The 27,647-nt window shown below is 39.5% G+C and overlaps 2 protein-coding genes and 1 non-coding gene across 3 annotated transcripts; all 3 read left to right on the top strand.

The window, feature by feature from the left end:
- The first annotated feature begins 2,100 nt into the window (after window positions 1–2,100).
- Window positions 2,101–2,939, top strand: prkrip1 (PRKR interacting protein 1). Its single transcript, XM_061986796.2, has one exon. It carries the CDS (start codon window positions 2,157–2,159, stop codon window positions 2,721–2,723), a length of 567 nt encoding a protein of 188 aa, XP_061842780.2. The 5' UTR covers window positions 2,101–2,156; the 3' UTR covers window positions 2,724–2,939.
- Window positions 2,940–9,486: 6,547 nt separating this feature from the next.
- LOC133624102 (small Cajal body-specific RNA 13) lies at window positions 9,487–9,768 on the top strand. Its single transcript, XR_009817970.1, has one exon.
- Window positions 9,769–15,115: 5,347 nt separating this feature from the next.
- On the top strand, window positions 15,116–27,333 carry glrx5 (glutaredoxin 5 homolog (S. cerevisiae)). The gene is made up of 2 exons (XM_061986797.2): window positions 15,116–15,516; window positions 26,988–27,333. The coding sequence occupies exons 1-2, from the start codon at window positions 15,219–15,221 to the stop codon at window positions 27,158–27,160; spliced, it is 471 nt and encodes a 156-aa protein (XP_061842781.2). The 5' UTR covers window positions 15,116–15,218; the 3' UTR covers window positions 27,161–27,333.
- The last annotated feature ends 314 nt before the right edge of the window (window positions 27,334–27,647 follow it).

Here is a 27,647-nt window from a genome sequence, read left to right as displayed (position 1 = left end):
GGTGGGAGGGCATCTGCAGGAGAACCAGAGGGCTTCATATGACTAACTGTGTCACTTAAAAAAGAAAAGGACACCGGCTCAAACTGATGGAAAACAGAAGAGAAATGCAGGGGAACAGAAGGGTCATATGAAGGCTGAGATAGACTGGCTCTAGTTGACACAATTTTGTCAGTGAAAAAATGGAGACAATTTTCACAGAATTCAAAAGAAGCATCAAAACCAGCAGATTTGGGAGCATCAATGACAGTGTTAATAGTTTTAAACAGAACTCTGGGGTTGTTACAGTTAGAAGATATAATCTGAGATAGATATATATTCATTTCTGCTTTTACAGTCATCTGAAAGGAAAACAGGCTTTCTTTAAAAATGGCAAAGGACACATGCAGCCTGTCTTTTTTCCATTTTCTCTCTGCTCTTCTACATACGCGCCTGGCAGCCCGAGTGACGTCATTCAACCAGGGTTGAGGCGTGGTTTTAGCGCGGCGGCATTTGAAAGGCGCGATCGTGTCCAGTGTTTGTGAACAGATAGAGTTGAACCCAGAAACCAACTCTTCAGTATTCAGACACACAGATGCTGCAGAATTATCATCACAAAGAGTCAAAAAAATAGAGGAGAACCGAGCAGGAGACGAAGAATTAAACATGCGAGAGCGTTGGGGCGGTGCGCACAATTTAACTGGACACTGCGTGGCAATATCAAACAGGATCGGCATGTGATCAGAGAACACAGCGTCGCAAATGTCCAAATTAAAAACACACAAACCATACGAGAGCACTAAATCGAGTGTATGCCCGCGTTCATGTGTAGAACCACACACAGACTGTACAAAGTTAAATGAGTCGATTATATTCAGGAAGCTCCTGGAAAGCGGCTCATCTGGGCAGCAGGTGTGAATATTAAAATCACCCACAATAAGGACACGATCATATTTGGGCAGGATTTCAGCCAGAAATTCAGAAAAGTCAGTTATAAAGTCTTTGTGGTACTTGGGTGGTCGATAGATGACGGCACACAGGACGACATCAGAAAGACCCAGTTCAAACATGCACAGTTCGAAGCTTGAAAAGGAGGATTGTAGGCGGATCTGACGGCATTTAAAGTCATTTTTAAAAACGACTGCTAATCCTCCTCCTTTTCGACCGGACGGCCGTGGGGAATTAAAGTAGGAACACTCCGAAGGCATAAGTTCATTAAGAGGGGCGGACTCACCGGCTCTCAGCCATGTCTCCGTCACACAGAGGAAGTCCAGTCCGCGGGAAGTGAAGAAATCCTTCAGGATAAAAGTTTTGTTTGTCAAAGATCTTGCGTTCACAAGACCGAACCTGGCGGGGGCCAGCACGTCCAAGGCCGCAATTAATCCGGGTGGGGCCCGACACACAGCCCGCAGGTGGCGGTGATCCACCCCGCGCCTCCGGGGACGGGGACAGCAGGAGCGACGACGGCAAGCTTCTTCCTCCAAACCAACGATAGGAACCAGCCAGGAGCCGATCGGATCGAGCGAGCGTGGGTGCAGGAGGAGACCGGATACCGCACCATTCATCCTTCGGGGAGCCACGGGAAGCCGGGCCAGGAGTGCCCTAACTTTCACCAGCTGGCCGCCACGTTTACCGCGGCGCCGGAGACGCTTCCGCCGGGGGAGAGGAGCCAGGGGGCGGGAAAGGAAGGCAGGAATCCGGCCAGGTGAAAAAGCTGACTGGGACGTCGAAAAACCAACGTCGAAGTTGATCATATCAGTGGGAGAGGGGCAAAGATCCAACAGTGTTTGGCGATCATACACAAGCAGTGAGCTGACAGAGACGAAAATAGACGCAAAAAACACAAAAACGAACAGAGCTGACAGCGAGAGACGGCAGGCCAAAGCACATACTGGCGCCATCTTGCATCGGCAACGTGAGAATCGCGATTCGAATTCGAATCGATTTTTTCCCACACCCCTAATTTTCACCTTCAGGATGCTTCCTTCATTCAGCAGGTGTCATAATAATCAACAAGACAGACATTCATTTTCCCCCAGCGACCGATGGGGCAAAAGTGGCGCACTACATGAGAAATCTGCAAGAAAAGAAGAAGAAGAAGAAGGGACCAATCAAATGAGCTCCGGGGAGCGGGGGGCGTGGTTATCCCTGCTCTGAGCTCGACGAGGACGGTCGGCAAGATGGCGGCGAACGAACAGAAGGACAACAAACCTCCCAAAGCGGGAGGGAAAGGCGGCCAGCCTTTGGTCATAGCTAAAACCCTCGCCGAAGCGCAACGTCTAAAGTTGGACAGGCTGATGCGGAACCCCGACAAACCTGCCCCCATCCCCGACCGACACAAACAATGGACCCCGCGGGCTCCCCCGGAGTTCGTCCGGGACGTGATGGGCTCCAGCGCCGGCGCGGGCAGCGGCGAGTTCCACGTCTATCGCCACCTCCGACGCCGGGAGTACCAGCGGCAAGACTACCTGGACAAGACGTCCGCCAGGTACAACAAAGAACAAGCTTATCTGGACAAGGTGGAGCAGAACCGAGTCGACGCCGAGGAGAGGACGGCCAAGCGGCGGAAGAAGCGCGAGAAACTGAAGCTGAAGAAGCTGACGGCGAAGAAAGCCAAGCAGGACTCGAAAGACGACCAAGAGGAGGCAAAGAGCAGCTCGTCCAGCAGCGAGGAGGAGGAGCAGGAGGACGAGAAAGAAGCCGAGGACGACGCCGAGGTTCCGAGCTTCATCATGGGGAAGAAGTAACTCATTGACGGGTGGATAAAGTGTCTTAAAGATGCACCGCCATTGTTGGGGCATCATGGACATCGACGCCTTGAAGGTACTCATGTAAATATAACTTCCAAGCGAGTTTGTCTCGTTACAAGCAACTATTTCAATTGGCCGACTTGATTACCTTTTTTCTACTTTTTTCTGCGCTTTAGTCAGTTTTAATAAAGCGTCGGAGGAGCTTTGCCTTGGTTTCCACTTGTGCTTTGTGCGCACGCGCGTTGTGACGCCGGCAGAACCGAGCCGCGGTGATACTGTGGTGTCGAGCATCAAAATCCACGGTGTGTAGGTGTAAACATGCACAATTTGCTAAAATGCTAGCATGAAAACAAGATGGGGCGTAGTATCAAAAACCATGATTTTTTTAGTTTTACACAAACATTAGCTAAAATGCTACCATAAAATTTTAGCATGCTAACATTAGCATGCCAACATTTATGTTGACATTCTCATAAGATGGTGTCAAGTATCAAAATCCACGGTGTGTAGGTGTAAACCTAGCGCAATTAGCTAAAATGCTAGCATACCATGTTAGCATGAAAACATGGTGTGAGTTAGCATACTTACAAGATGGGGCCGAGTATCATAAATCATGATTTTTTTAGTTTTAAACAAACAGCTAAAATGCTACCATACAATTTTAGCATACGAACATTAACATGCCAACATTTACGTTGACATTCTCCTAAGATGGTGTGAATCAGAATCAGCTTTATTGTCATTACGCAAGGTAACGAGATTGAGGCCATTCCATACAGTGCGATGTGTGCATGCTAGAAAAACAATGTGCAAATATATATAAAATATAAAAAATGTAGAAGTGCAATGAATATGGTGTGAAATGAATATATACATGAAAAAACAAAACAAAAACGGGGTGGTTGGTGGAATGGGTTATTGCACCGAAGAGAAGGCAGTTATGAGGGACAATGGGGCAGTCCGTTCAGGATGGTTATGGCCCTGGGGAAGAAGCTGTTCTTTAGCCTGTTTGTTTTGGTTTTAATGCACCTGTAGCGCTTCCCAGAGGGCAGCAGGTGGAACAGGTCAGAGCCAGGGTGGGTGCTGTCTTTGATGATGGCACTGGCTCTGTTGAGGCAGCGGGAGGTGTAGATGTCCGTCAGATAGCTAAAAGGCTACCATAAAATTTTAGCATGCTAACGTTAGCATAGGAATATTAGCATGCCGACATATACGTTGACGTTCTTCTAAGATGGTGCCAAGTATCTAAATCCATGGGGTGTGGGTGTAAACATGCACAGTTAGCTAAAATGCTACCATAAAATTTTAGCATGCTAACATTAGCATGCCAACACATACGTTGACGTTTTCCTAAGATGGTGTCAGGTATCAAAATCCATGGTGTGTAGGTGTAAACATGCACAGTTAGCTAAAATGCTACCATAAAATTTTAGCATGCTAGCGTTAGCATACGAATATTAGCATGCCGACATATACGTTGACGTTCTCCTAAGATGGTGTCAAGTATTAAAATCCATGGTGTGTAGGTGTAAACATAGCTAAAATGCTAGCATAATATGTTAGCATGAAAACATGGTATGAGATAGCATACTTACAAGATGGGGCCGAGTATCAAAAACCATGATTGTTTTTTGTTTTAAACAAACATTAGCTAAAATGCTACCATAAAATTTTAGCATGCTAACGTTAGCATACGAACATTAGGATGCCAACATATACCGTATTTTCCGCACTATAAGGCGCACCGGATTATTAGCCGCACCTTCTATGAATTACATATTTCATAATTTTGTCCACCAATAAGCCGCCCCGGACTATAAGCCGCGCCTACGCTGCGCTAAAGTGAATGTCAAAAAAACGCTGCGCTAAAGTAAATGTCAAAAAAACAGTCAGATAGTTCAGTCAAACTTTAATAATATATTGAAAACCAGCGTTCTAACAACTCTGTCCCAAAATGTACGCAAATGTGCAATCACAAACATAGTAAAATTCAAAATGGTGTAGAGCAAAAGCAACATAATGTTGCTCGAACGTTAATGTCACAACACACAAAATAAACATAGCGCTCACCTTCTGAAGTTATTCTTCATTCGTAAATCCTTCGAATTCTTCGTCTTCGGTGTCCGAATTGAAAAGTTGCGCAAGCGTGGGATCCAAAAATGGCCGGCTCCGTCTCGTCGAAGTCATCGGATTCAGTGTCGCTGTTGTTGTGCAGCAGTTCTGTGAATCCTGCCTTCCGGAAAGCTCGGACCACAGTTGTGACCGAAATATCTGCCCAGGCATTTACGATCCACTGGCAAATGTTGGCGTATGTCGTCCGGCGCTGTCTGCCCGTCTTAGTGAAGGTGTGTTCGCCTTCGGAGCTGTGTGAAAAAAGCCACCCGGCCTCTTCGCGTAAACTTCCCTTAACCACTCGCTCATCTTTTCTTCATCCATCCATCCCTTCGAGTTAGCTTTTATGATGACGCCGGCTGGAAAGGTCTCTTTTGGCAAGGTCTTCCTTTTGAATATCACCATGGGTGGAAGTTAGCATGGCAAGCTAGAACCACAGTGAAGGATGACTTCTCATTCCCTGTGGAGCGAATATTCACCGTACGTGCTCCCGTTCCACAGTGCGGTTCACAGGAATATCAGTTGCTGTGAAATACGGTAGTAATCCGTGTGCGGATGGAGAGATTGCGTCTTTTTATGAACCGGATCCTTGTCGCTTTGTAGGAGCCATTTTGTGGTCTTTACAGATGTAAACAGGAAATGAAACGTACGGTGATATCCGCGCGTTTTTTCTTCTTCTTCCGGGGGCGGGTGGTTGCTTAAAGCGCTTCCTGTTCTATGGGGGCGGGTGCTTTCCTTGGCGGTTGCTTGCGTAGAAGAAGAAGCGCTTCCTGTTCTACCGGGAAAAAAGATGGCGGCTGTTTACCGAAGTTGCGAGATCGAAACTTTATGAAAATGAATCGTAATAAAGCGCACCGGGTTATAAGGCGCACTGTCAGCTTTTGAGAAAAATTGTGGTTTTTAGGTGCGCCTTATAGTGCGGAAAATACGGTACATTGACATTCTCCTAAGATGGTGCCAAGTATCTAAATCCATGCGTGCGTATGTGTAAACATACAAAATCGCTTAAATGCTACCATAAAATTTTAGCATGCTAACGTTAGCATATGAACATTAGCATGCCGACATATACGTTGACATACTCCTAAGATGGTGTCAAGTATCAAAATTCATGCATGCGTATGTGTAAACATACAAAATAGCTGAAATGCTACTATAACATTTTAGCATGCTAGTGTTAGCATACGAACATTAGCATGCCGACATATACGTTGACATACTCCTAAGATGGTGCCAAGTATCAAAAACTCCATAAAGTGTGTGTCACTTCAGGTAAGTATCATGTGACCGATACAGCTGTGTCTATCAGGAAGCGCTTCCTTGCGATCGCTCGTGCTAAAAGAAGTCCGAAGGAGTGGAGTTTGCATGTCGCGTTTAACTTTCCTCGCAATTGTTTGTGAAAAAAACAAAGTGTAACAACTATATGCTCTAAATAATTGTATTTGCAGGTCAAATTGAGTGACGTTTATAATACAACAGATGGGTGATCATTATGACACACCGTCACTGTGTCAATGCAGCCAGTGGGTGTGCCACACACTCACCGAGGCCTCAGTTACTCATCACAAAGCCCCAACGTGATCACGAGCATCACCATTACAATACAAGCAAGTTGTTTTTAAAAGGTAACATTTATATATAATGTTTTGCTCAGAAAACACAACATTCACTACATTTCAAGACCAAAAAAGTTCTATAATTTGACACAAACGTTGAAAAAAAAATCAATGTTTGTCAAGTTGTAGAATTGTTTTTATTATCACATTTATTTTTATGCAGTGTCACTTAAAAATCCAGGTTGAAAACGTATTAGTTATTTATGTCTTGTTTTTATGTAAGAAGAGACCCACCCTGTGTTTTAAAAGTAATAATAAATGTTTAAAAACAACTTTTTGGTCAGAAGACCCAACATTACGTACATTTTACTCTTTAAAACATTTTTTTTTTTAAAGTATTTCTTTCAACTTCAAATCCAGGTTGAAAAAACGTATAATCAAAAATATTCCTTTACACCAGGTCTGGGCAATTATTTTGAATCGGGGACCACATTTAGAGAAAAAAATGTGTCTGGGGGCCGGTATACCTATTTTTAGGAACACTAATACAAAACCTCACAACAATGTCTGATTGACTGCTAAAAACGTTATGACAGACCGCCTTAAAAACGTAATGGAATTTTAAAAAAATTCTATGAACGATAAAACACTGAATATTGACTAAATAGGAATGTGACATCCCAAAAATGCAACAAACGGTAAAATATGATCGCGAAGGGTACAAAATAAACCCACCCACTGATATTTGCTGAATTTCCCCCAGGGATCAATAAAGTACTTTATATTCTATTCTAGTCTATTCTATATATCACTAAGCTTTAGAACTTTGTTGTGAAAATCTCCTTCCGCGTCTGTGGAAACGCTTCCCACCCACACGGCTTGGTGCCTCGTCTGAGCTGCTGTGACGTACATTACCATCCATCCATCCATCTTCTTCCGCTTATCCGAGGTCGGGTCGCGGGGGCAGCAGCCTAAGCAGGGAAGCCCAGACTTCCCTCTCCCCAGCCACTTCGTCCAGCTCTTCCTGTGGGACCCCGAGGCGTTCCCAGGCCAGCCGGGAGACATAGTCTTCCCAACGTGTCCTGGGTCTTCCCCGCGGCCTCCTACCGGTCGGACGTGCCCTAAACACCTCCCTAGGGAGGCGTTCGGGTGGCATCCTGACCAGATGCCCGAACCACCTCATCTGGCTCCTCTCAGTAACTAATTAGATGACCATAGTAACTAATTAGATGACCATAGTAACTAATTAAATTACCATAGTAACTGGTAAATCATCCATAAGCGCAGATTCCAACCATTGAAATACTTTGTATAGTTCAAGACTTACGGTCATTTGAAAACATCACTGCACATCATAATGGCAGCTACAGTTTCCATCTTAAAGATCTAAAAAATTATTTGGGAATGTCCGGCGGGCCAGATTAAACTTAAACGGGCCTTAATTTGCCCAGGCCGGCTTTAGACAGAAAATTGGTAATATTGTTATTTTTTTAGAAAATACTTTAAAAAAAATCTTAAAACCACTTTTGGTCAGCATTCACTGCATTTACCTCATAACACCAAAAAAACCCAACTATAATTTGACAAAAGTGTGTCACTTAATAAACTCAAAGTTGAAATAGATATTTGTTTTGTTTTTAAATTGAAGAACATACTATTTATTTTGACGTTGGATTATTATATACAACACAAGCATGTTGTTTTATGCACGTTCTGTATCGCTGCAATAATTATGACTATTTATTGGGGTTTTTGTTTCTTATTTTCAAATGCGTTACTTAATTTAATGAATATGATTAATGTATTCTGTTCTATTAGAGTTAGTAAAAAAACATGTTTGGGGGTTTTAAAGGGGAACATTATCACCAGACCTATGTAAGCGTCAATATATACCTTGATGTTGCAGAAAAAAGACCATATATTTTTTTAACCGATTTCCGAACTCTAAATGGGTGAATTTTGGCGAATTAAACGCCTTTCTATTATTCGCTCTCGGAGCCGTTGTGACGTCACATCGGGGAGCAATCCGCCATTTTCTCAAACATATTACAAACACCGAGTCAAATCAGCTCTATTTTCCGTTTTTTCGACTGTTTTCCGTACCTTGGAGACATCATGCCTCGTCGGTGTGTTGTCGGAGGGTGTAACAACACGAACAGGGACGGATTCAAGTTGCACCAGTGGCCCAAAGATGCGAAAGTGGCAAGAAATTGGACGTTTGTTCCGCACACTTTACCGACGAAAGCTATGCTACGACAGAGATGGCAAGAATGTGTGGATATCCTGCGACACTCAAAGCAGATGCATTTCCAACGATAAAGTCAAAGAAATCTGCCGCCAGACCCCCAGGAAAAGAGAGCGGATGAGGGTATGTCTACAGAATATATTAATTGATGAAAACTGGGCTGTCTGCACTCTCAAAGTGCATGTTGTTGCCAAATGTATTTCATATGCTGTAAACCTAGTTCATAGTTGTTAGTTTCCTTTAATGCCAAACAAACACATACCAATCGTTGGTTAGAAGGCGATCGCCGAATTCGTCCTCGCTTTCTCCCGTGTCGCTGGCTGTCGTGTCGTTTTCGTCGGTTTCGCTTGCATACGGTTCAAACCGATATGGCTCAATAGCTTCAGTTTCTTCTTCAATTTCGTTTTCGCTACCTGCCTCCACACTACAACCATCCGTTTCAATACATGCGTAATCTGTTGAATCGCTTAAGCCGCTGAAATCAGAGTTTGAATCCGAGCTAATGTCGCTATACCTTGCCGTTCTTTCCGCCATGTTTGTTTGTATCGGCATCACTATGTGACGTCACAGGAAAATGGACGGGTGTATATAACGATGGTTAAAATCAGGCACTTTGAAGCTTTTTTAGGGATATTGCGTGATTGGTAAAATGTTGAAAAAAACTTCGAAAAATAAAATAAGCCACTGGGAACTGATTTTTAATGGTTTTAACCCTTCTGAAATTGTGATAATGTTCCCCTTTAAATTGGCATGCTTTCATTTTTGAAAATGTAAACGACACCCAAGACTAGTCAGCTGCTGTGAGCGTCTGGATGGATTTTTAAGCTTCATGCACGGCAACAAAGTGTGTTTGCAGCCTTGCGACTTTGTCACTTGCACTTGTCCGTTGCTCGTGGCTTTAACAAGGCCTGCGAAAAGCAAGCGGGAGAATGAAAAGGCGTGACTTCTGGAGGCTCAGAAGCTTCACGTGCGATCTTCTCCGGACACGCGACTCCTGCCTCGCACGGCGGTGACGGCCTCGCTCTCTAGGCGCCACCTTTCTTGAGGCAGGTAGAGGAAAACCTTGGCACAGTGGCACCGCTGAGGCAGGTGGAGACCTTCCTGTCTGGCACTGTTAACCAAGAAACAATCTTTTCAGTTTTCTTCAGAATAAAATCTCAGTTTTGCACATTATTGCATGCTTGCATTTTTGACCCCCACCAACTCACTCGCTTTGGTAATGAAACTTTCTATTGACTTAAATCAGCTAAGGACTGTAAGCTTATGTATGCATGAGGCCAATATGAAAAATGTGCACTCAGCACCCCATCTTGTCAGAAAATAACAGAAATGGAGATTTATTTGCCAAGTTTCCTTAAAAGAAAGACATGTACATATGGAAGTAGAATTGTCTCACATCAACCTGTATTTATGATACTAATACATATGCATATATTAATAAATATACAAATACAAATGTGATATACAAAAAAATAATTTGTAAAAATAAACGTGTATTTGTAAACATATTTTTGAGATTTGAAAATATATACAAATTAAATGTATAAATCTAAAAATGTGACATACAAATAAATCAAGAATTTGTATCAATAAATGTGTATTTAAGTATATTTTTGAGATTTGAATATAAATATGCTTGATTTTGTATTGAATTTGCATATGTGGATGACTTTTTTTGCTTTTGCGTGGATGAGACATTTCTCCCACAAACCAGATGCACAAATAAATGTGACCTACACACTCCCCTGAACAACCAGCAGAGGGCACGTACAGTACGCAGAGAGCTTCATGGAATGGGTTTCCATGGCCGAGCAGCTGCATCTAAGCCATGCATCACCAAGTCCAATGCAAAGCGTGGGATGCAGTGGTGTAAAGCAAGTCGCCACTGGACTCTAGAGCAGTGGAGACGCGTTCTCTGGAGTGATGAATCACGCTTTTCCATCTGGCAATCTGATGGACGAGTCTGGGTTTGGAGGTTGCCAGGAGAACGGTACATTTCGGACTGCATTGTGGCGAGTGTGAAATTTGGTGGAGGAGGAATTATGGTGTGGGGTTGTTTTTCAGGAGTTGGGCTTGGCCCCTTAGTTCCAGTGAAAGGAACTTTGAATGCTCCAGGATACCAAAACATTTTGGACAATTCGATGCTCACAACCTTGTGGGAACAGTTTGGAGCGGGCCCCTTCCTCTTCCGACATGACTGTGCACCAGTTCACAAAGCAAGCTCCATAAAGACATGGATAACCAAGTCGGGTGTGGATGAACTTGACTGGCCTGCACAGAGTCCTGACCTGAACCCGATAGAACACCTTTGGGATGAATTAGAACGGAGACTGAGAGCCAGGCCTTCTCAACCAACATCAGTGTGTGACTTCACCAATGCGCTTTTGGAACATTGGTGGAAAATTCCTATAAACACACTCCACAACCTTGTGGCCAGCCTTCCCAGAAGAGTTGAAGCTGTAATAGCTGCAAAAGGTGGATCCACATCATATTGAACCCTATTGGTTAGGAATGGGATGGCACTTCAAGTTCATATGTGAAACAAGGCAGGTGGCCAAATACTTTTGAAAATATAGTGTACCGTATTTTCCGCACTATAAGGCGCACCTAAAAACCACAATTTTTCTCAAAAGCTGACAGTGCGCCTTATAACCCGGTGCGCTTTATTACGATTAATTTTCATAAAGTTTCGATCTCGCAACTTCGGTAAACAGCCGCCATCTTTTTTCCCGGTAGAACAGGAAGCGCTTCTTCTTCTACGCAAGCAACCGCCAAGGAAAGCACCCGCCCCCATAGAACAGGAAGCGCTTCTTCTTCTACCCGCCCCCGGAAGAAGAAGAAAAAACGCGCGGATATCACCGTACGTTTCATTTCCTGTTTACATCTGTAAAGACCACAAAATGGCTCCTACTAAGCGATCCGGTTCATAAAAAGACGCAATCTCTCCATCCGCACACGGATTACTACCGTATTTCACAGCAACTGAACCGCACTGTGGAACGGGAGCACGTACGGTGAATATTCGCACCACAGGGAATGAGAAGTCGTCCTTCACTGTGGTTCTAGCTTGCCATGCTAATGGCCAGAAACTTCCTCCCATGGTGATATTCAAAAGGAAGACCTTGCCAAAAGAGACCTTTCCAGCCGGCGTCATCATAAAAGCTAACTCGAAGGGATGGATGGATGAAGAAAAGATGAGCGAGTGGTTAAGGGAAGTTTACGCGAAGAGGCCGGGTGGCTTTTTTCACGCAGCTCCGAAGGCGAACACACCTTCACTAAGACGGGCAGACAGCCTCGGACGACATACGCCAACATTTGCCAGTGGATCGTAAATGCCTGGGCAGATATTTCGGTCACAACTGTGGTCCGAGCTTTCCGGAAGGCAGGATTCACAGAACAACAGCGACACTGACTCCCGATGACTTCTACGAGACGGAACCGGCCATTTTGGATACCACGCTTGCGCAACTTTTCAATTCGGACACCAAAGACGAAGAATTCGAAGGATTTACGAATGAAGAATAACTTCAGAAGGTGAGCGCTATGTTTATTTTGTGTGTTGTGACATTAACGTTCGAGCAACATTATGTTACTATTGCTCTACACCATTTCGAATTTTACTATGTTTGTGATTGCACATTTGCGTACATTTTGGGACAGAGTTGTTAGAACGCTGGTTTTCAATATATTATTAAAGTTTGACTGAACTATCTGACTGTTTTTTTGACATTCACTTTAGCGCAGCGTTTTTTTGACATTCACTTTAGCGCAGCGTAGGCGCGGCTTATAGTCCGGGGCGGCTTATTGGTGGACAAAATTATGAAATATGTAATTCATAGAAGGTGCGGCTAATAATCCGGTGCGCCTTATAGTGCGGAAAATACGGTATATATATTTATGTGTGTATATGTATTATGTATATATATGAATGCATATGTGTATTTATGTATATATAAATATGTATATACATGTATGTTTGTATAAATACATATATGTATACATATATAAATGTATATTTGTATGTATATATGTACATACATACATACATATATATATATGTATTTCATACATATAAACATTGTTATATATATATATATATGTGTATTTATATATAAATACATATACACTTATGCATATACTGTATATCAGTGACGTGCGGTGAGGTTGATGGCTGGTGAGGCACTGACTTCATCACAGTCAGATTTACAAACATATGAACCCTAAAGAGTATCTTATTCACCATTTGATTGGCAGCAGTTAACGGGTTATGTTTAAAAGCTCATACCAGCATTCTTCCCTGCTTGGCACTCAGCATCAAGGGTTGGAATTGGGGGTTAAATCACCAAAAATTATTCCCGGGCGCGGCGCCGCTGCTGCCCACTGCTCCCCTCACCTCCCAGGGGGTGAAGGGGATGGGTCAAATGCAGAGGACAAATTTCATTACACCTAGTGTGTGTGTGACAATCATTGGTACTTTAACTTATCTTTAACTTTACACATACAAACTGTAGCACACAAAAAAGCACATTTAATAAAAGAAACGTTATTATGGTCTTACGTTTACTTATAAATTAAGTCCATGCGCCGCTGTTGTGCTGGATTAATGCACCCCTGACGGGAGTGTTATATCAACTAAAGCCCTCACTTAAACTCTCCACGTGCAAGATTGAATCTATTTAAAAAAGTGTAACCAAGGGTTCATAAATGTCGCCTATACTGTATGAAACTACAAAATAACAAACACGGAGGCTCCAGTTTACACGAGGACCACTTTATTTACCTTCTTTCAAAAACCTCCGCTCCACTCCAACGTGTTATCACTTCCGCTCGTAGCGCCTTCAAAATAAGAGCTCAAGGCATATACTGTATAACAGCGCATGACAGGAACTTAACATCACAAAGAGGAAAGCCCATAAAAATAGTTTACAAAAGTTATTTAATAAGAAGCCAAAAAGTGCAAAAACAATAATGTTCGTGTTGGAGGAGTTGTGAATGACTGCAGGGCCACAAGGCCTTTCCAGTGACTGCACGTCACTGCTGTATATATATATTTATATGTGTATTTATATATCCATACACATATGTGTAGTTATATATCTATAACCATACTTGCCCTCTTTCGGATACCTGTAAAATGTTGTTTTGTAATACATGACATTTAGAAGCGTCTAGGACCTGCAATACATTGAAAACAAGACAAACAACACAGAACAGTGGAAAAACATTGAAATTGTATAATTTCAGCCAACATAGTTTTTACACTTGTCATGATACAAGTCTGCTACACGTTTCTTTAACAAAACTAACATTTAGATGCAAAGTGTCTGATAATGAAGCAAAGTCTGAGGAGGAGCTGGATGAAGTGGCGAGGGCGAGGTAAGTCTGGGCTTCCCTGCTTCGGCTTCTGCCCCCGCCACCTGACTTTGGATCAGCGGAAGAAGGTAGATGGAAGCAAAGTTGATAAAATTGTGAATACAACAACAAATGAGTTCGATGTTCAGTTGTTTATATTTTAAAATACAATATGCTGGTCAATGTTATATGTACAATAGCATTATTGTGGCAGTGTAAAGGAATATGACTAATAAAGTATTGATTGTATCCGGAGCATCGGCATTAAACGTACAGGCGCTTATAGCTAACAACAATATCCGTATAACAATTCACAAAATACAACTAATAGAAATGTTTGCTCTTACTCGTGAAAAGTATTTCTCCGTGCTCTGTTTTCTCACTCTCCGCCGATTTGCACAAGAATATTCAGCACGATGCTCTGGCATCTTCTGCTTGCCGCTTCTTTCTGCTGCTCAAGTAAATGACCGGTTCAAGATGGCGGTCGAATTTCCTTCGCCCTCGCATCCAATGCGGCGTCTAATCACATATGTCTATGGCTTCGTAAGCAATTAGTCAACTATAATCAAAATTACGTACCTTCATTTAGTTTAGTAAATATTTTGGTATTGTATTCGTGTTAAAAAGTGCTGTATTGACTGGGTTTTGTTTAACGAAGTTTCAAATGCGGAACAAAAACGAATGACTTCCGTTTTACTCAAGCCACCCGGAAGATGTTCTGCAGTTTCGTAAACAAGAATGCGTGAAGTTCAATTGAAATGACGTATCTTTATTGAGTCCGCTAAATACGTTTGTATTTTATTTGTGTTAACCTTGTTTTCTTTCGCGAAGTTTCGAATTTTAAAAAAACGTGGGGGGGAAAAAAGCAATGACTGCCGCTTTACTTAAAACACTCCAGAAGTTATAATTTTTCGTAAGCAATATTTTTCCAAGTATAATTCACTTTATCTATCCTTATTCAACTTACTAAATATTCAGCTATTTTGTTTGTGTTGAAGTTAAATCTGTAAACACAATGTTTTATTTTTTTTTTCTCAATAAGATGAACGTCTGCCACAACCAATCACAAAACAGATTTGACTGTGTGCGCGCGCAGCTGGCCAATGAACATTAAGGTCCCGCCTCTTCAAGACGTACCTACGTAGTTGTGTATTTCCGGTCTCGCTCCTCCTGGGTCGTGTCGTCAAACAACAGACCAAATTAACTTGCATTCAAGCATTAAACGCCATGAATAGCTTAGTAAGATACACCGCTCGGTGTCTGCGGTCCGGGGCGCCTTGTTCCCTGCCTGTAGACGCCGAAGGACGCTGGTGGACGACCTCTCGCCGGCTCCTGTGCGCGGCGGCGGGCGCGCCGAAGGACGTGGACGTCATGGTGAAGAAGGACAAGGTGGTTGTCTTCATGAAGGGAACACCCGAGCAGCCATTGTGCGGCTTCAGTAATGCCGTCGTCCAGATCCTCCGGATGCACGGCGTGGACGAGTACGCCGCGTACAACGTGCTGGAGGACCAGGAACTTCGAGAAGGTCAGTCGGTCGTCTTGACTTAACGTTCACCTTTTCGTCTAAAATGTCTCGCAAACTTTCGTCTAAAATGTCTCACAAACTTTCGTCTAAAATGTCTCGCAAACGTTCGTCTAAAATGTTACACATTTGTGAGACATTTTAGACGAAATGTCTCACAAACGTTCGTCTAAATTGTCTCGCAAACGTTCGTGTAAAATGTCTCACAAACGAGTGAGACATTTTAGACGAAATGTCTCCCAAACGTTCGTCTAAAACATGGGTGTCAAACTCTGGCCCGCGGGCCAAACTTGGCCCATCGTGTAATTTCACTTGGCTCATGAGGTGATATCAAATTAACACTAGAGCTGGCCCGCCGATTATGTACAGCGGCGGTGCCGCGGTACACTGTTAATTCTCATACTTGCCAAACCTCCCGGGAGACTCCCAAATTTCAGTGCCCCTCCTGAGAATTGTAACATCCCCTTTTCATCCAGTCCAACGAGTGCTGGCTCAGTTACAAAATATATGTGGCTTTCACACGCACACAGAAGTGAATGTAACGCATACTTGATCTTCAGCCATATAGGTTACACTGAGGGTGCCAGTATAAAAACTTTTAACATTATTAGAAATATACGCCACACTGTGAACCCACACCAAACGAGAATGACAAACACATTTCGGGAGAACATCCGCACAGTAACACAACATAAACACAACAGAACAAATACCCAGAACCCTTTGCAGCACTAACTCTTCAGGTGTTGTGCCGGATAATGCACCCCCGGTGTAGAATGCACCCCCTGACGGGAGTGTTATATCAACTAAAGCCCACACTTAAAGTTTCCACTTGCAAGATTGAATCTATTTGAAAAAGTTATTTAATAAGAAGCCAAAAGTGCAAAAACAATAATGTTCGTGTTGGAGGAGTTGTGAATGAATGAAATATGAAATCCGTGCTGCAGTCTGTAGTTGTACCTAATGCTGTGGCCCTAATATTGATAAAACACTCCCGTCCGGGGGTGCATTATCCGGCACAACACCTGGACGCTACAATATACACCCCCGCTACCTCCAAACCCCGCCGCCCCCCCACACACACATCCACACACCTTGTAGCGTCCCGGAAGAGTTAGTGCTGCAAAGGGTTCTGGGTATTTGTTCTGTTGTGTTTATGTTGTGTTACTGTGCGGATGTTCTCCCAAAATGTGTTTGTCACTCTTGTTTGGTGTGGATTCACAGTGTGGCGTATATTTCTAACAATGTTAAAGTTGCTTAAACGGCCACTTTAAGTGAAAACTGTATCGCTGTTGATGAAGTATGCTTTGCATTTACGTGTGTGCGCGTACAGGAGCTGCTCATGTCTTGTGACTGGGCGGGCACGTTGTTAGAAGGGATGAAAAGCGGGACGTGACGTCAGCTCATAGAGGACGTTAAAAGCAGTCAGGCACGCCCCCAAGACTGTGGAATACGAGATATAATGACTGATGAACATCTTTGTTCGATAATGAAAGATGCCTCAGCTCAAAGCCTGAGCCCCGACATTAATGACCTAGCATCCAAGAAAAGATGGCAGGTATCTGGCTTGGGCACATCAGATTAGATCAGTGTGTTGCAAACTGAGCAATTTAAAGTCCTGAGTGGTTGGTTTATTCATTATTTTATTTTCAAATTTATTAGCCTGTGGCAAAAGTTAATGTTGATATTTACCTCAGAAGGCTGCAAATAGAAAAGAGGCATTCAATTTTTATTTAAATTGTATTTGATATGCCATTGATATTTTTAAATTATTATTATTATTATTTCAAACTCGATTTTGCATGTCACTATAAAGTTATATAAGCCTTGCTTGTTCAATATTTAATGCAAAACTTGTTTGGGTCCCTATCAAAAAGGTTAATTTGTTCAACCTTTGCCCGCGGCTTTGTTCAGTTTTAAATTTTGGCCCACTCTGTATTTGAGTTTGACACCCCTGGTCTAAAATGTCTCGCAAACGTTCGTCTAAAATGTCTCGCAAACCTTCGTCTAAAATGTCTCCCAAACTTTCGTCTAAAATGTCTCACACGTTTGTGAGACATTTTAGACGAAATGTCTCCCAAACGTTCGTCTAAAATGTCTCACAAACGTTCGTCTAAAATGTCTCACACGTTTGTGAGACATTTTAGACGAAATGTCTCACAAACGTTCGTCTAAAATGTCTCACACGTTTGTGAGAAATTTTAGATGAAATGTCTCACAAACGTTTGTCTAAAATGTCTCACAAACGTTTGTCTAAAATGTCTCACAAACGTTTGTCTAAAATGGGGCGGTATAGCTCGGTTGGTAGAGTGACCGTGTCAGCAACTTGAGGGTTGCAGGTTCGATCCCCGCTTCCGCCATCCTAGTCACTGCTGTTGTGTCCTTGGGCAAGACACTTTACCCACCTGCTCCCAGTGCCACCCACACTGGTTTAAATGTAACTTAGATATTGGGTTTCACTATGTAAAGCGCTTTGAGTCACTAGAGAAAAGCGCTATATAAATATAATTCACTTCACTTCACTTCACTTCACAAACATTTGTCTAAAATGTCTCACAAACGTTTGTCTAAAATGTCTCACAAACGTTTGTCTAAAATGTCTCACAAACGTTTGTCTAAAATGTCTCACAAACGTTTGTCTAAAATGTCTCGCAAACGTTTGTCTAAAATGTCTCGCAAACGTTCGTCTAAAATGTCTCACAAACTTTCGTCTAAAATGTCTCAAAAACGTTCGTCTAAAATGTCTCACAAACTTTTGTCTAAAATGTCTCACACGTTTGTGAGAAATTTTAGATGACATGTCTCACAAACGTTCGTCTAAAATGTCTCACACATTTGTGAGACATTTTAGACGAAATGTCTCACAAACGTTCGTCTTAAATGTCTCACAAACGTTCGTCTAAAATGTCTCACAAACGTTCGTCTAAAATGTCTCACACATTTGTGAGACATTTTAGACGAAATGTCTCACAAACGTTCGTCTTAAATGTCTCACAAACGTTCGTCTAAAATGTCTCACACGTTTGTGAGACATTTTAGACTAAATGTCTCACAAACGTTGGTCTAAAATGTCTCACAAACGTTCGTCTAAAATGTCTCGCACGTTTGTGAGACATTTTAGACGAAATGTCTCACAAACGTTCGTCTAAAATGTCTCACAAACGTTCGTCTAAAATGTCTCGCAAAACTTTGTCTAAAATGTCTCGCAAACCTTCGTCTAAAATGTCTCCCAAACTTTCGTCTAAAATGTCTCACACGTTTGTGAGACATTTTAGACGAAATGTCTCCCAAACGTTCGTCTAAAATGTCTCACAAACGTTCGTCTAAAATGTCTCACACGTTTGTGAGACATTTTAGACGAAATGTCTCACAAACGTTCGTCTAAAATGTCTCACACGTTTGTGAGAAATTTTAGATGAAATGTCTCACAAACGTTTGTCTAAAATGTCTCACAAACGTTTGTCTAAAATGTCTCACAAACGTTTGTCTAAAATGTCTCACAAACGTTTGTCTAAAATGTCTCACAAACGTTTGTCTAAAATGTCTCACAAACGTTTGTCTAAAATGTCTCACAAACGTTTGTCTAAAATGTCTCACAAACGTTTGTCTAAAATGTCTCACAAACGTTTGTCTAAAATGTCTCACAAACATTTGTCTAAAATGTCTCACAAACGTTTGTCTAAAATGTCTCACAAACGTTTGTCTAAAATGTCTCACAAACGTTTGTCTAAAATGTCTCACAAACGTTTGTCTAAAATGTCTCGCAAACGTTTGTCTAAAATGTCTCGCAAACGTTTGTCTAAAATGTCTCGCAAACGTTTGTCTAAAATGTCTCGCAAACGTTCGTCTAAAATGTCTCACAAACTTTCGTCTAAAATGTCTCAAAAACGTTCGTCTAAAATGTCTCACAAACTTTTGTCTAAAATGTCTCACACGTTTGTGAGAAATTTTAGATGACATGTCTCACAAACGTTCGTCTAAAATGTCTCACACATTTGTGAGACATTTTAGACGAAATGTCTCACAAACGTTCGTCTTAAATGTCTCACAAACGTTCGTCTAAAATGTCTCACAAACGTTCGTCTAAAATGTCTCACACATTTGTGAGACATTTTAGACGAAATGTCTCACAAACGTTCGTCTTAAATGTCTCACAAACGTTCGTCTAAAATGTCTCACACGTTTGTGAGACATTTTAGACTAAATGTCTCACAAACGTTGGTCTAAAATGTCTCACAAACGTTCGTCTAAAATGTCTCGCACGTTTGTGAGACATTTTAGACGAAATGTCTCACAAACGTTCGTCTAAAATGTCTCACAAACGTTCGTCTAAAATGTCTCGCAAAACTTTGTCTAAAATGTCTCGCAAATGTTCGTCTAAAATGTCTCGCAAACGTCCGTCTAAAATGTCTCGCAAACGTTCGTCTAAAACAGGGGTCTCAAACTCAATTTACCTGGGGGCCACTGGATGCAGAAACTGGGTGAGGCTGGGCCGCAAGAAAATATTTCTTTAAAAAAATCTAACAAGTACTTTTTGATTAATTCACCTTCTTTGAATGGCTTTCCCGCCCTAGCAACCATCCCACTCACCATGTAGCTAGCTTTGACTGCTGCATCGCTCTTTTCGCTTGCTTTCTTGACGAAATCTTGTTGCCTCAGTAGACTGGTTTTAAAATTTGCAACCCGGTTCACGCTCTCATCTCCCTGGTATTTTGCATACTCCTCAGCATGTCTAGTTGTATAATGACGTTTCAAATTGTATTCCTTGTGCACCGCAACTTTCTCTGTATCAACTACAGAAAAGAGCTATAAGGATTATTCATAAAGTAGATTACTTAGAACACACTAACATAATTTATTAATTCAGGTTTATTGAAATTACAGGCGCTAGTAAAGTTTCAGACATGATGTGTCATGTTTAAGGCTAAAAGTAAAGTATTAGCAGCAAATTTACAAAAAATGTTTGTCATCACTTCTGAGAATGAAGATCATAGAAGAAAATCTCATTTCCAACATCAGTATTCAAGGACAACTTTAAAACAAATGTGCATATCAGTGGTGGGGGTTAAACTATGGAATTCTCTTTACAATGAGATAATGTATACTCACTACACCGGTATGTTTTAGCGCTTTCATGGAGAGTTTACTGACAGATATAAGTAAGAACTTTACACGACTTTATATTAGAAATGGCACTAAAACATTTACTACTAAAACATTTTGATAAGATTTTTGAGCGCCCTGTGTTCTATATTTTCAATGGAACATTTAAAAATGTTGGCGTTGTTTACTTGAAACTTATCTCTTATGTTTGACTGCCATCTACTAGTCACACTTATAATTACACCCTGTACCAAATAAAATAGTGTAGCGTCCCGGAAGAGTTGGTACTGCAGGGAATTCCGGGTATTTGTTCTGTTGTGTTATGTCATTATATTATTTTTACTTTCAACGCTTAGATGTTTATAGATGAACATCAGATGACATAAAGTTTAATTGTTTTTTATGTCACTCGCCCTATTTGTGAAAACCCTCCTTATTAAATAGGCAAAACACAAAATATGCAATTTTTCCCCCCAAAAAATGTGAAAAGTGCAATATTTGATGCAAAATAATTAGCACCTTAAACAGGTCAATAATTCATTACCGTTGATTTTAATTCAGTAATATTTTTTGAGCAATGAGTCACACTAAATATCCAAAATGGCCCCACTCATAAAAGTGTTAAAAGAAAAAGGTCATATATCAATATATATTATTTGTATCTTCAACATTTAAATCTCTATCGGTCAGTTACACATTTTTAATATTTAGTGGCAGTATTGCAACATTTCTTCTGTTTGCCTTTTTATTCCAGTTTTTAATGCTTTTTTGCTCTATCAATGTTGGTGACATTTAAGAGTCTCAGTCATTAAAGTGTTAAAAATAAGTTATATTAATATTATTTTTACATTCAACGCTTAGATATTTATACATGAACATCAGATGACATAAAGTTAAAACATTTGTTATGTCACTCGCCCTATTTGTGAAAACCCTCGTCATTAAATAGGAAAAACACAAAATATGCAATCTTTCCTCCAAAAAAATGTGCAAAGTGGAGTATTTGATGCGAAATAATTGGCGCCTTAAACAGGTCAATAATTCATTACCATTTTAATTCAGTAATATTTTTTGAGCAATGAATCACACTAAAGATCTTGAGGATCCAACCAAGAGAGTTAAAAAAAGTCATATATCAATATATATTATTTTTTATCTTCAACACTTAAATTTCTAGATCAACTTCAGCTCTATCGGTCAGTTACCGTATTTTTCGGACTATAAGTCGCAGTTTTTTTCATAGTTTGGCCGGGCTCCAGTGCAACTTATATATGTTTTTTTCCTTCTTTATTATGCATTTTCGGCAGGTGCGACTTATACTCCGGAAAAATACGGTATACGTTTTTAATATTTTCTGATTGACAGTTTTGAAGAAAAAAAAATTCTTGTTACATTACACCAGTTTGCTTTTTTATTTCACTTTTTATATATTTTTTTTGCAATTTTGGTTTTTAAAATGTGTGCCTTTTTATAAAATTAGCCCTGAGCCGCAATCTGGACACCCCTGTTTAGACTAATATTATTGCAAATTATAAGGACAAACATACAACAAACTCGTCAAATAAATAAAAATATATCCATTAAAGGCAATGTCTTTTGGAAATGTTGAAGTTTTAACTGATAATTCAACTGTACTTTGTGTGAAAAATGCTCCTAGTGACAAAACGATACCAACAACTATCTTCTGGGTTTGTTGGAAGGAGATAATGTGATTGGCTGGTGAGGAATGTTGCTAGTCATGGTGACTCCACACGCCAGCTCAGCCCAGTCTTACTTTTATCAGTGTTTTGCACAAGTTGCAGCGGGCGGTGCTGCTTCCAAGTGACATGGCAGCTGACTTTCCTCACGCTGTGCGGCCAGGACTTACAAAATATACGAGTAAACAGGACGCGGATCCGTTAGTATGGAGCTAAATTAGGGCCAGAAGTAAAACAAGTGTATTGAAAATAAACAAAAGTGAACACATTTTTTTTAGATTGCAAATGATTACGGTTCACTATTTGTGTGAATGTCCAAGCATCCACTCAAATAAGATTGTACACCACAAACAATCTATTATTATTATTATTATTATTATTGTGTGAATGTCCATGCATTCACACACATAAGATTCTACACCAAAAAAATCATCTATTTATTATTATTGTGTCAATGTCCCGGTATTCACAAATATAAGGTTCTACACCGAAAAATAATCTATTTATTATTATTATTATTATTGTGTGAATGTCCAAGCAGCCACAAAAATGGGATTCAACGCCAAAATGTCCAAGTATCCACACAAATATTGTACACCAAAAACAATCTATTATTATTAGTAGTATTGTGTGACTGTCCACGCATTCACACACATAAGGTTCTACACCAAAAAAATCATCTATTTATTATTATTGTGTCAATGTCCCGGTATTCACAAATATAAGATTCTACACCAAAAAATAATATATTTATTATTATTATTGTGTGAATGTCCAAGCAGCCACACAAATAAGATTCAACACCAAAATGACTTATTATTATTATTGTTGTGTGAATGTCCAAGTATCCACACAGATATTGTACACCAAAAAACAATTTATTATTATTGTGTGACTGCCCAGGCATTCTCAAATATAAAATTATACACCCTAAAAAAATCATCTATTTATTAGTATTATTGTGATTGCCAAGCGTCCTCACAAATAATATTGTACACCAAAAACAACTTATTGTGTGAATGTCCAGGCATTCACAAATAAGATTCTACACCACAAAAAAATATTCTATTTATTATTATTATTATTGTGTGAATGTCCAAGCATCCACACAAATAAGATTCTACACCAAAAACGATGTATTATTATTATTATTATTATTGTTGTGTGAATGTCCAAATATCCACACAAATATTGTAAACCAAAAAACAATCATTTCATTATTGTGTGAATGTCCAAACATTCACAATTATAAGATTCTAAACCAAAAATCATATTCATTATTATTATTATTATTATTATTGTGTGAATGTCCAGGCATTCACAAATGTAAGATTCTACACCAAAAAATAATCTATTTATAATTATTATTATTATTATTGTGTGAATGTCCAAGCATCCACACAAATAAGATTCTACACCAAAAACGATTTGTTAGTATTATTATTATTATTGTGTGAATGTCCAAGTATCCACACAAATATGGTACACCAAAAAACAATCTATTATTATTATTATTATTATGTGAATGTCCAGGCATTCACAAATATAAGATTCTACACCAAAAAAATAATCTATTATTATTATTATTGTGTAAATCCAAGGATCCCCACAAATAAGATTCTACACCAAAAATCATCTATTATTATTATTATTATTATTATTATTATTATTGTGTGAATGTCCAAGCATCCACACAAATAATATTGAACACCAAAAAACAATCCATTTATAATTATTATTATTATTGTGTGAATATCCAAGCATCCCCACAGATAAGATTCTACACCAAAAACGATTTGTTAGTATTATTATTATTGTGTGAATGTCCAAGTATCCACACAAATATTGTACACCAAAAAAACAATCTATTATTATTATTGTGTGACTGTCCAGGCATTCACAAATATAATATTCTACACCAAAACATAATCTATTTATTATTATTATTATTGTGTGAATGTCCAAGCATCCACACAAATAAGATTCTACACCAAAAACGATGTATTATTATTATTATTATTATTATTGTTGTGTGAATGTCCAAATATCCACACAAATATTGTAAACCAAAAAACAATCATTTCATTATTGTGTGAATGTCCAAACATTCACAATTATAAGATTCTAAACCAAAAATCATATTCATTATTATTATTATTATTATTATTATTATTGTGTAAATGTCCAAGCATTCACAAATGGAAGATTCTAAACCAAAAACGATCTATTTATTTTTATTATTGTCATTGTTATTATTGTGTGAATGTCCAAGCATTCACACATACTGTATGGACATCCTATCAGTCGTCATTGCAGTGAGAGCAGACATTGTACAGTAAGCGACTTAAAAATCATAGCTTTTAATACTTGGCACCATCTTGAAAGTATGCTAACGTCTCCTATATTAGTATGCTTTTTAGCTAATGTTGTATGTTTGTTCCTAAAATTAGTGCATTTTACTTCTTGCCGCTATCTTAGAAGTGTGCTAACTTGTCCTATGTCATTATGCTAACATTAGCATACTTGACATTTTATGCTAGCTTTTTACCTACATTTATGTCTAAATCATAGATTTTGATGCATGGCACCATCTTGAAAGTATGCTAGTATGTTTCGTGCTAGCTTTTAAGCTAATTGTTTATGTTTACACCAAAAATAGTGCATGTTACTACTTGGCGCCATTTAAAAGTGTTCTAACTTGTCCTATGTCATTATGCTAACATTAACATGCCAGCTTTTAGCTTAATTTGTGTTTAAAATTAAAATAAAATAAAGGATTTTGATCTTGAAAGTATGCCAATCGGCATGCTCAATTTTTTGTGCACTAGCTTTATAGCATGTTTACTACTCGGTGCTATCTTAGACATGTGCTAACATTAGCATGCTAACATTTTATGCCAGCTTTTTACCTACATTTATGTTTAAATCTTAGATTTTGATGCTTGGCACCATCTTGAAAGTATGCTAATTGTTTGTTTACACCAAAAATAGTGCATTTTACTACTTGGCGCCATCTTAAGTGTTCTAACTTTGTCCTATGTCATTATGCTAACATTCACATGCTAGCTTTTAGCTTAATTTATGTTTTAAAAAATAAAATAAAGGATTTTGATCTTTGAAAGTATGTCATTCGGCATGCTAAATTGTTTGTGCGCTAGCTTTTCAGCAAATTTAGTATGTTTACTACTTGGCGCTATCTTAGACATGTGCTAACATTTTATGCTAGCTTTTTACCTACATTTATGTTTAAATCTTAGATTTTGATGCTTGGCACCATCTTGAAAGTATGCTAATTGTTTGTTTACACCAAAAATAGTGCATTTTACTACTTGGCGCCATCTTAAGTGTTCTAACTTTGTCCTATGTCATTATGCTAACATTAACATGCTAGCTTTTAGCTTAATTTATGTTTTAAAAAATAAAATAAAAGATTGTGATCTTTGAAAGTATGCCAATCGGCATGCTAAATTGTTTGTGCGCTAGCTTTTCAGCAAATTTTGTATGTTTACTACTTGGCGCTATCTTAGACATGTGCTAACATAAGCATGCTAACATTTTAAGCTAAGTGTTAATGTTTACACCAAAAATAGTGCATTTTACTACTTGGCGCCATCTTAAAAGTGTTCTATAACTTGTCCTATGTCATTATGCTAACATTAACATGTTAGCTTTTAGCTTAATTTATATATTTTTTGAAATAAAATTAAGGATTTTGATCTTGAAAGTATGCCAATCAGCTTGCTCAATTTTTTGTGCGCTAGCTTTTTAGCTAATTTTGTATGTTTACTACTTGGCGCTGCCTTAGACATGTGCTAACATTAGCATGCTAACATTTTATGTTAGATTTTTAGCTAATTGTTTATGTTTACAACAAAAATGGTGCATTTTAGTACTTGGCGCCATCTTAAAAGTGTTCTAACTTGTCCTATGTCATTATGCTAACATTAACATGCTAGCTTTTAGCTTATTTTATGCTTAAAAAAAATAAAATAAAGGATTTTGATCGTGAAAATTATGCTAGCTTTTTAACTAAATGTATGTTTAAACCTATAAACATTCATGGTTTGTGATGCGTGGTGCCATCTGGGAAGTATGCTAGGGTCTATCATATTAGCATGCTCATTTTTTCTCCTCGCTTTTTAGCTATTTTTTGTATATTTACTCCTAAAAGTGCACTTTACTACTTGGCGCTATCCTCGACGTGTGTTTTATTGAACTAATAATAATAATAGATTGTATTTGTAAAAAGCACTTTACATTGAGCAAACAACCTCAAAGTGCTACGGCGTATCAAAATAAAAAGATAATAAAAAATAAAACAGCCAAATAGTTAAAACTAGTATGCATATATCTAAAAAAAAAAAGGCCTTTCCAAAAAGAAGGGTTTTTAAGCCTTTTTTAAAAGCATCCACAGTCTGTGGTGCCCTCAGGTGGTCAGGGAGAGCGTTCCACAGACTGGGAGCGGCGGAGCAGAAAGCCCATTTTTTGATATCGATTACTTGTCTATGTCGATATATATTGATATCGTTTTCGGCCCAACCCCGATCACAGAAGTAGGTGTCAGTACCAACCACCGGAAATGCGGTATTGTGACAACTTTTTCCAGTTGCCGACATTTCATAGCACGTGTTCTTGTTTCCTGACGCCGAGCGTTTTGTCCTCTCCCTCCCACAGGAGTCAAAGTCTTCTCCAATTGGCCGACGATCCCTCAGGTGTACTTCAACGGCGAGTTCGTGGGAGGCTGCGACATCCTCCTGCAGATGCACCAGAACGGCGACCTGGTGGAGGAGTTGAAGAAACTGGGCGTCCGCTCCGCGCTCACGGACGCCGACAAAGACTCCAAGTAGAAGACGTTTAAAAGTGGCGACACAGCAGCGGACATATTGACCAGGTTGGATCGCACTTAACCAGACAAAATGTCATCACTCTTCTGACTGACAATGTGTGCTGAGGGTGGAATCTATTTTTATTTTACTGAACCCTGACCTGTCATTTAATAACATTAAATCAGTAAAAGCAATGGTTTCTCTGCTTAGAGTTGATATTGAAATATTAGTATGCTTCTTAAAGCTAACACTGTCTTGTAGCTTGAAAGCAAAATATACTTTCATCTCTCCAGGAAACAGTAACATGTAGTGATGTGCAATACCACTGATTTTTTACCCGATTTTGATACTGGGTAAATTTCGGGCTGGTATTGGCGATATCAATCCGATACTTTTTGTAAATATACCTAATGTCTGTTGAAATTTGGTGTATTTGAAATAATAACATAGGAAAAAGAAGAGTTATTTATTAATTGTATTTGTTTTATTATATAGTAATATAGTATTT

The sequence above is a fragment of the Nerophis lumbriciformis genome, linkage group LG26 (genome assembly GCF_033978685.3).
Source record: "Nerophis lumbriciformis linkage group LG26, RoL_Nlum_v2.1, whole genome shotgun sequence".
NCBI classification, from domain to species: Eukaryota; Metazoa; Chordata; class Actinopteri; order Syngnathiformes; family Syngnathidae; genus Nerophis; species Nerophis lumbriciformis.
This window is presented reverse-complemented; position numbering and strand designations above follow the sequence as displayed.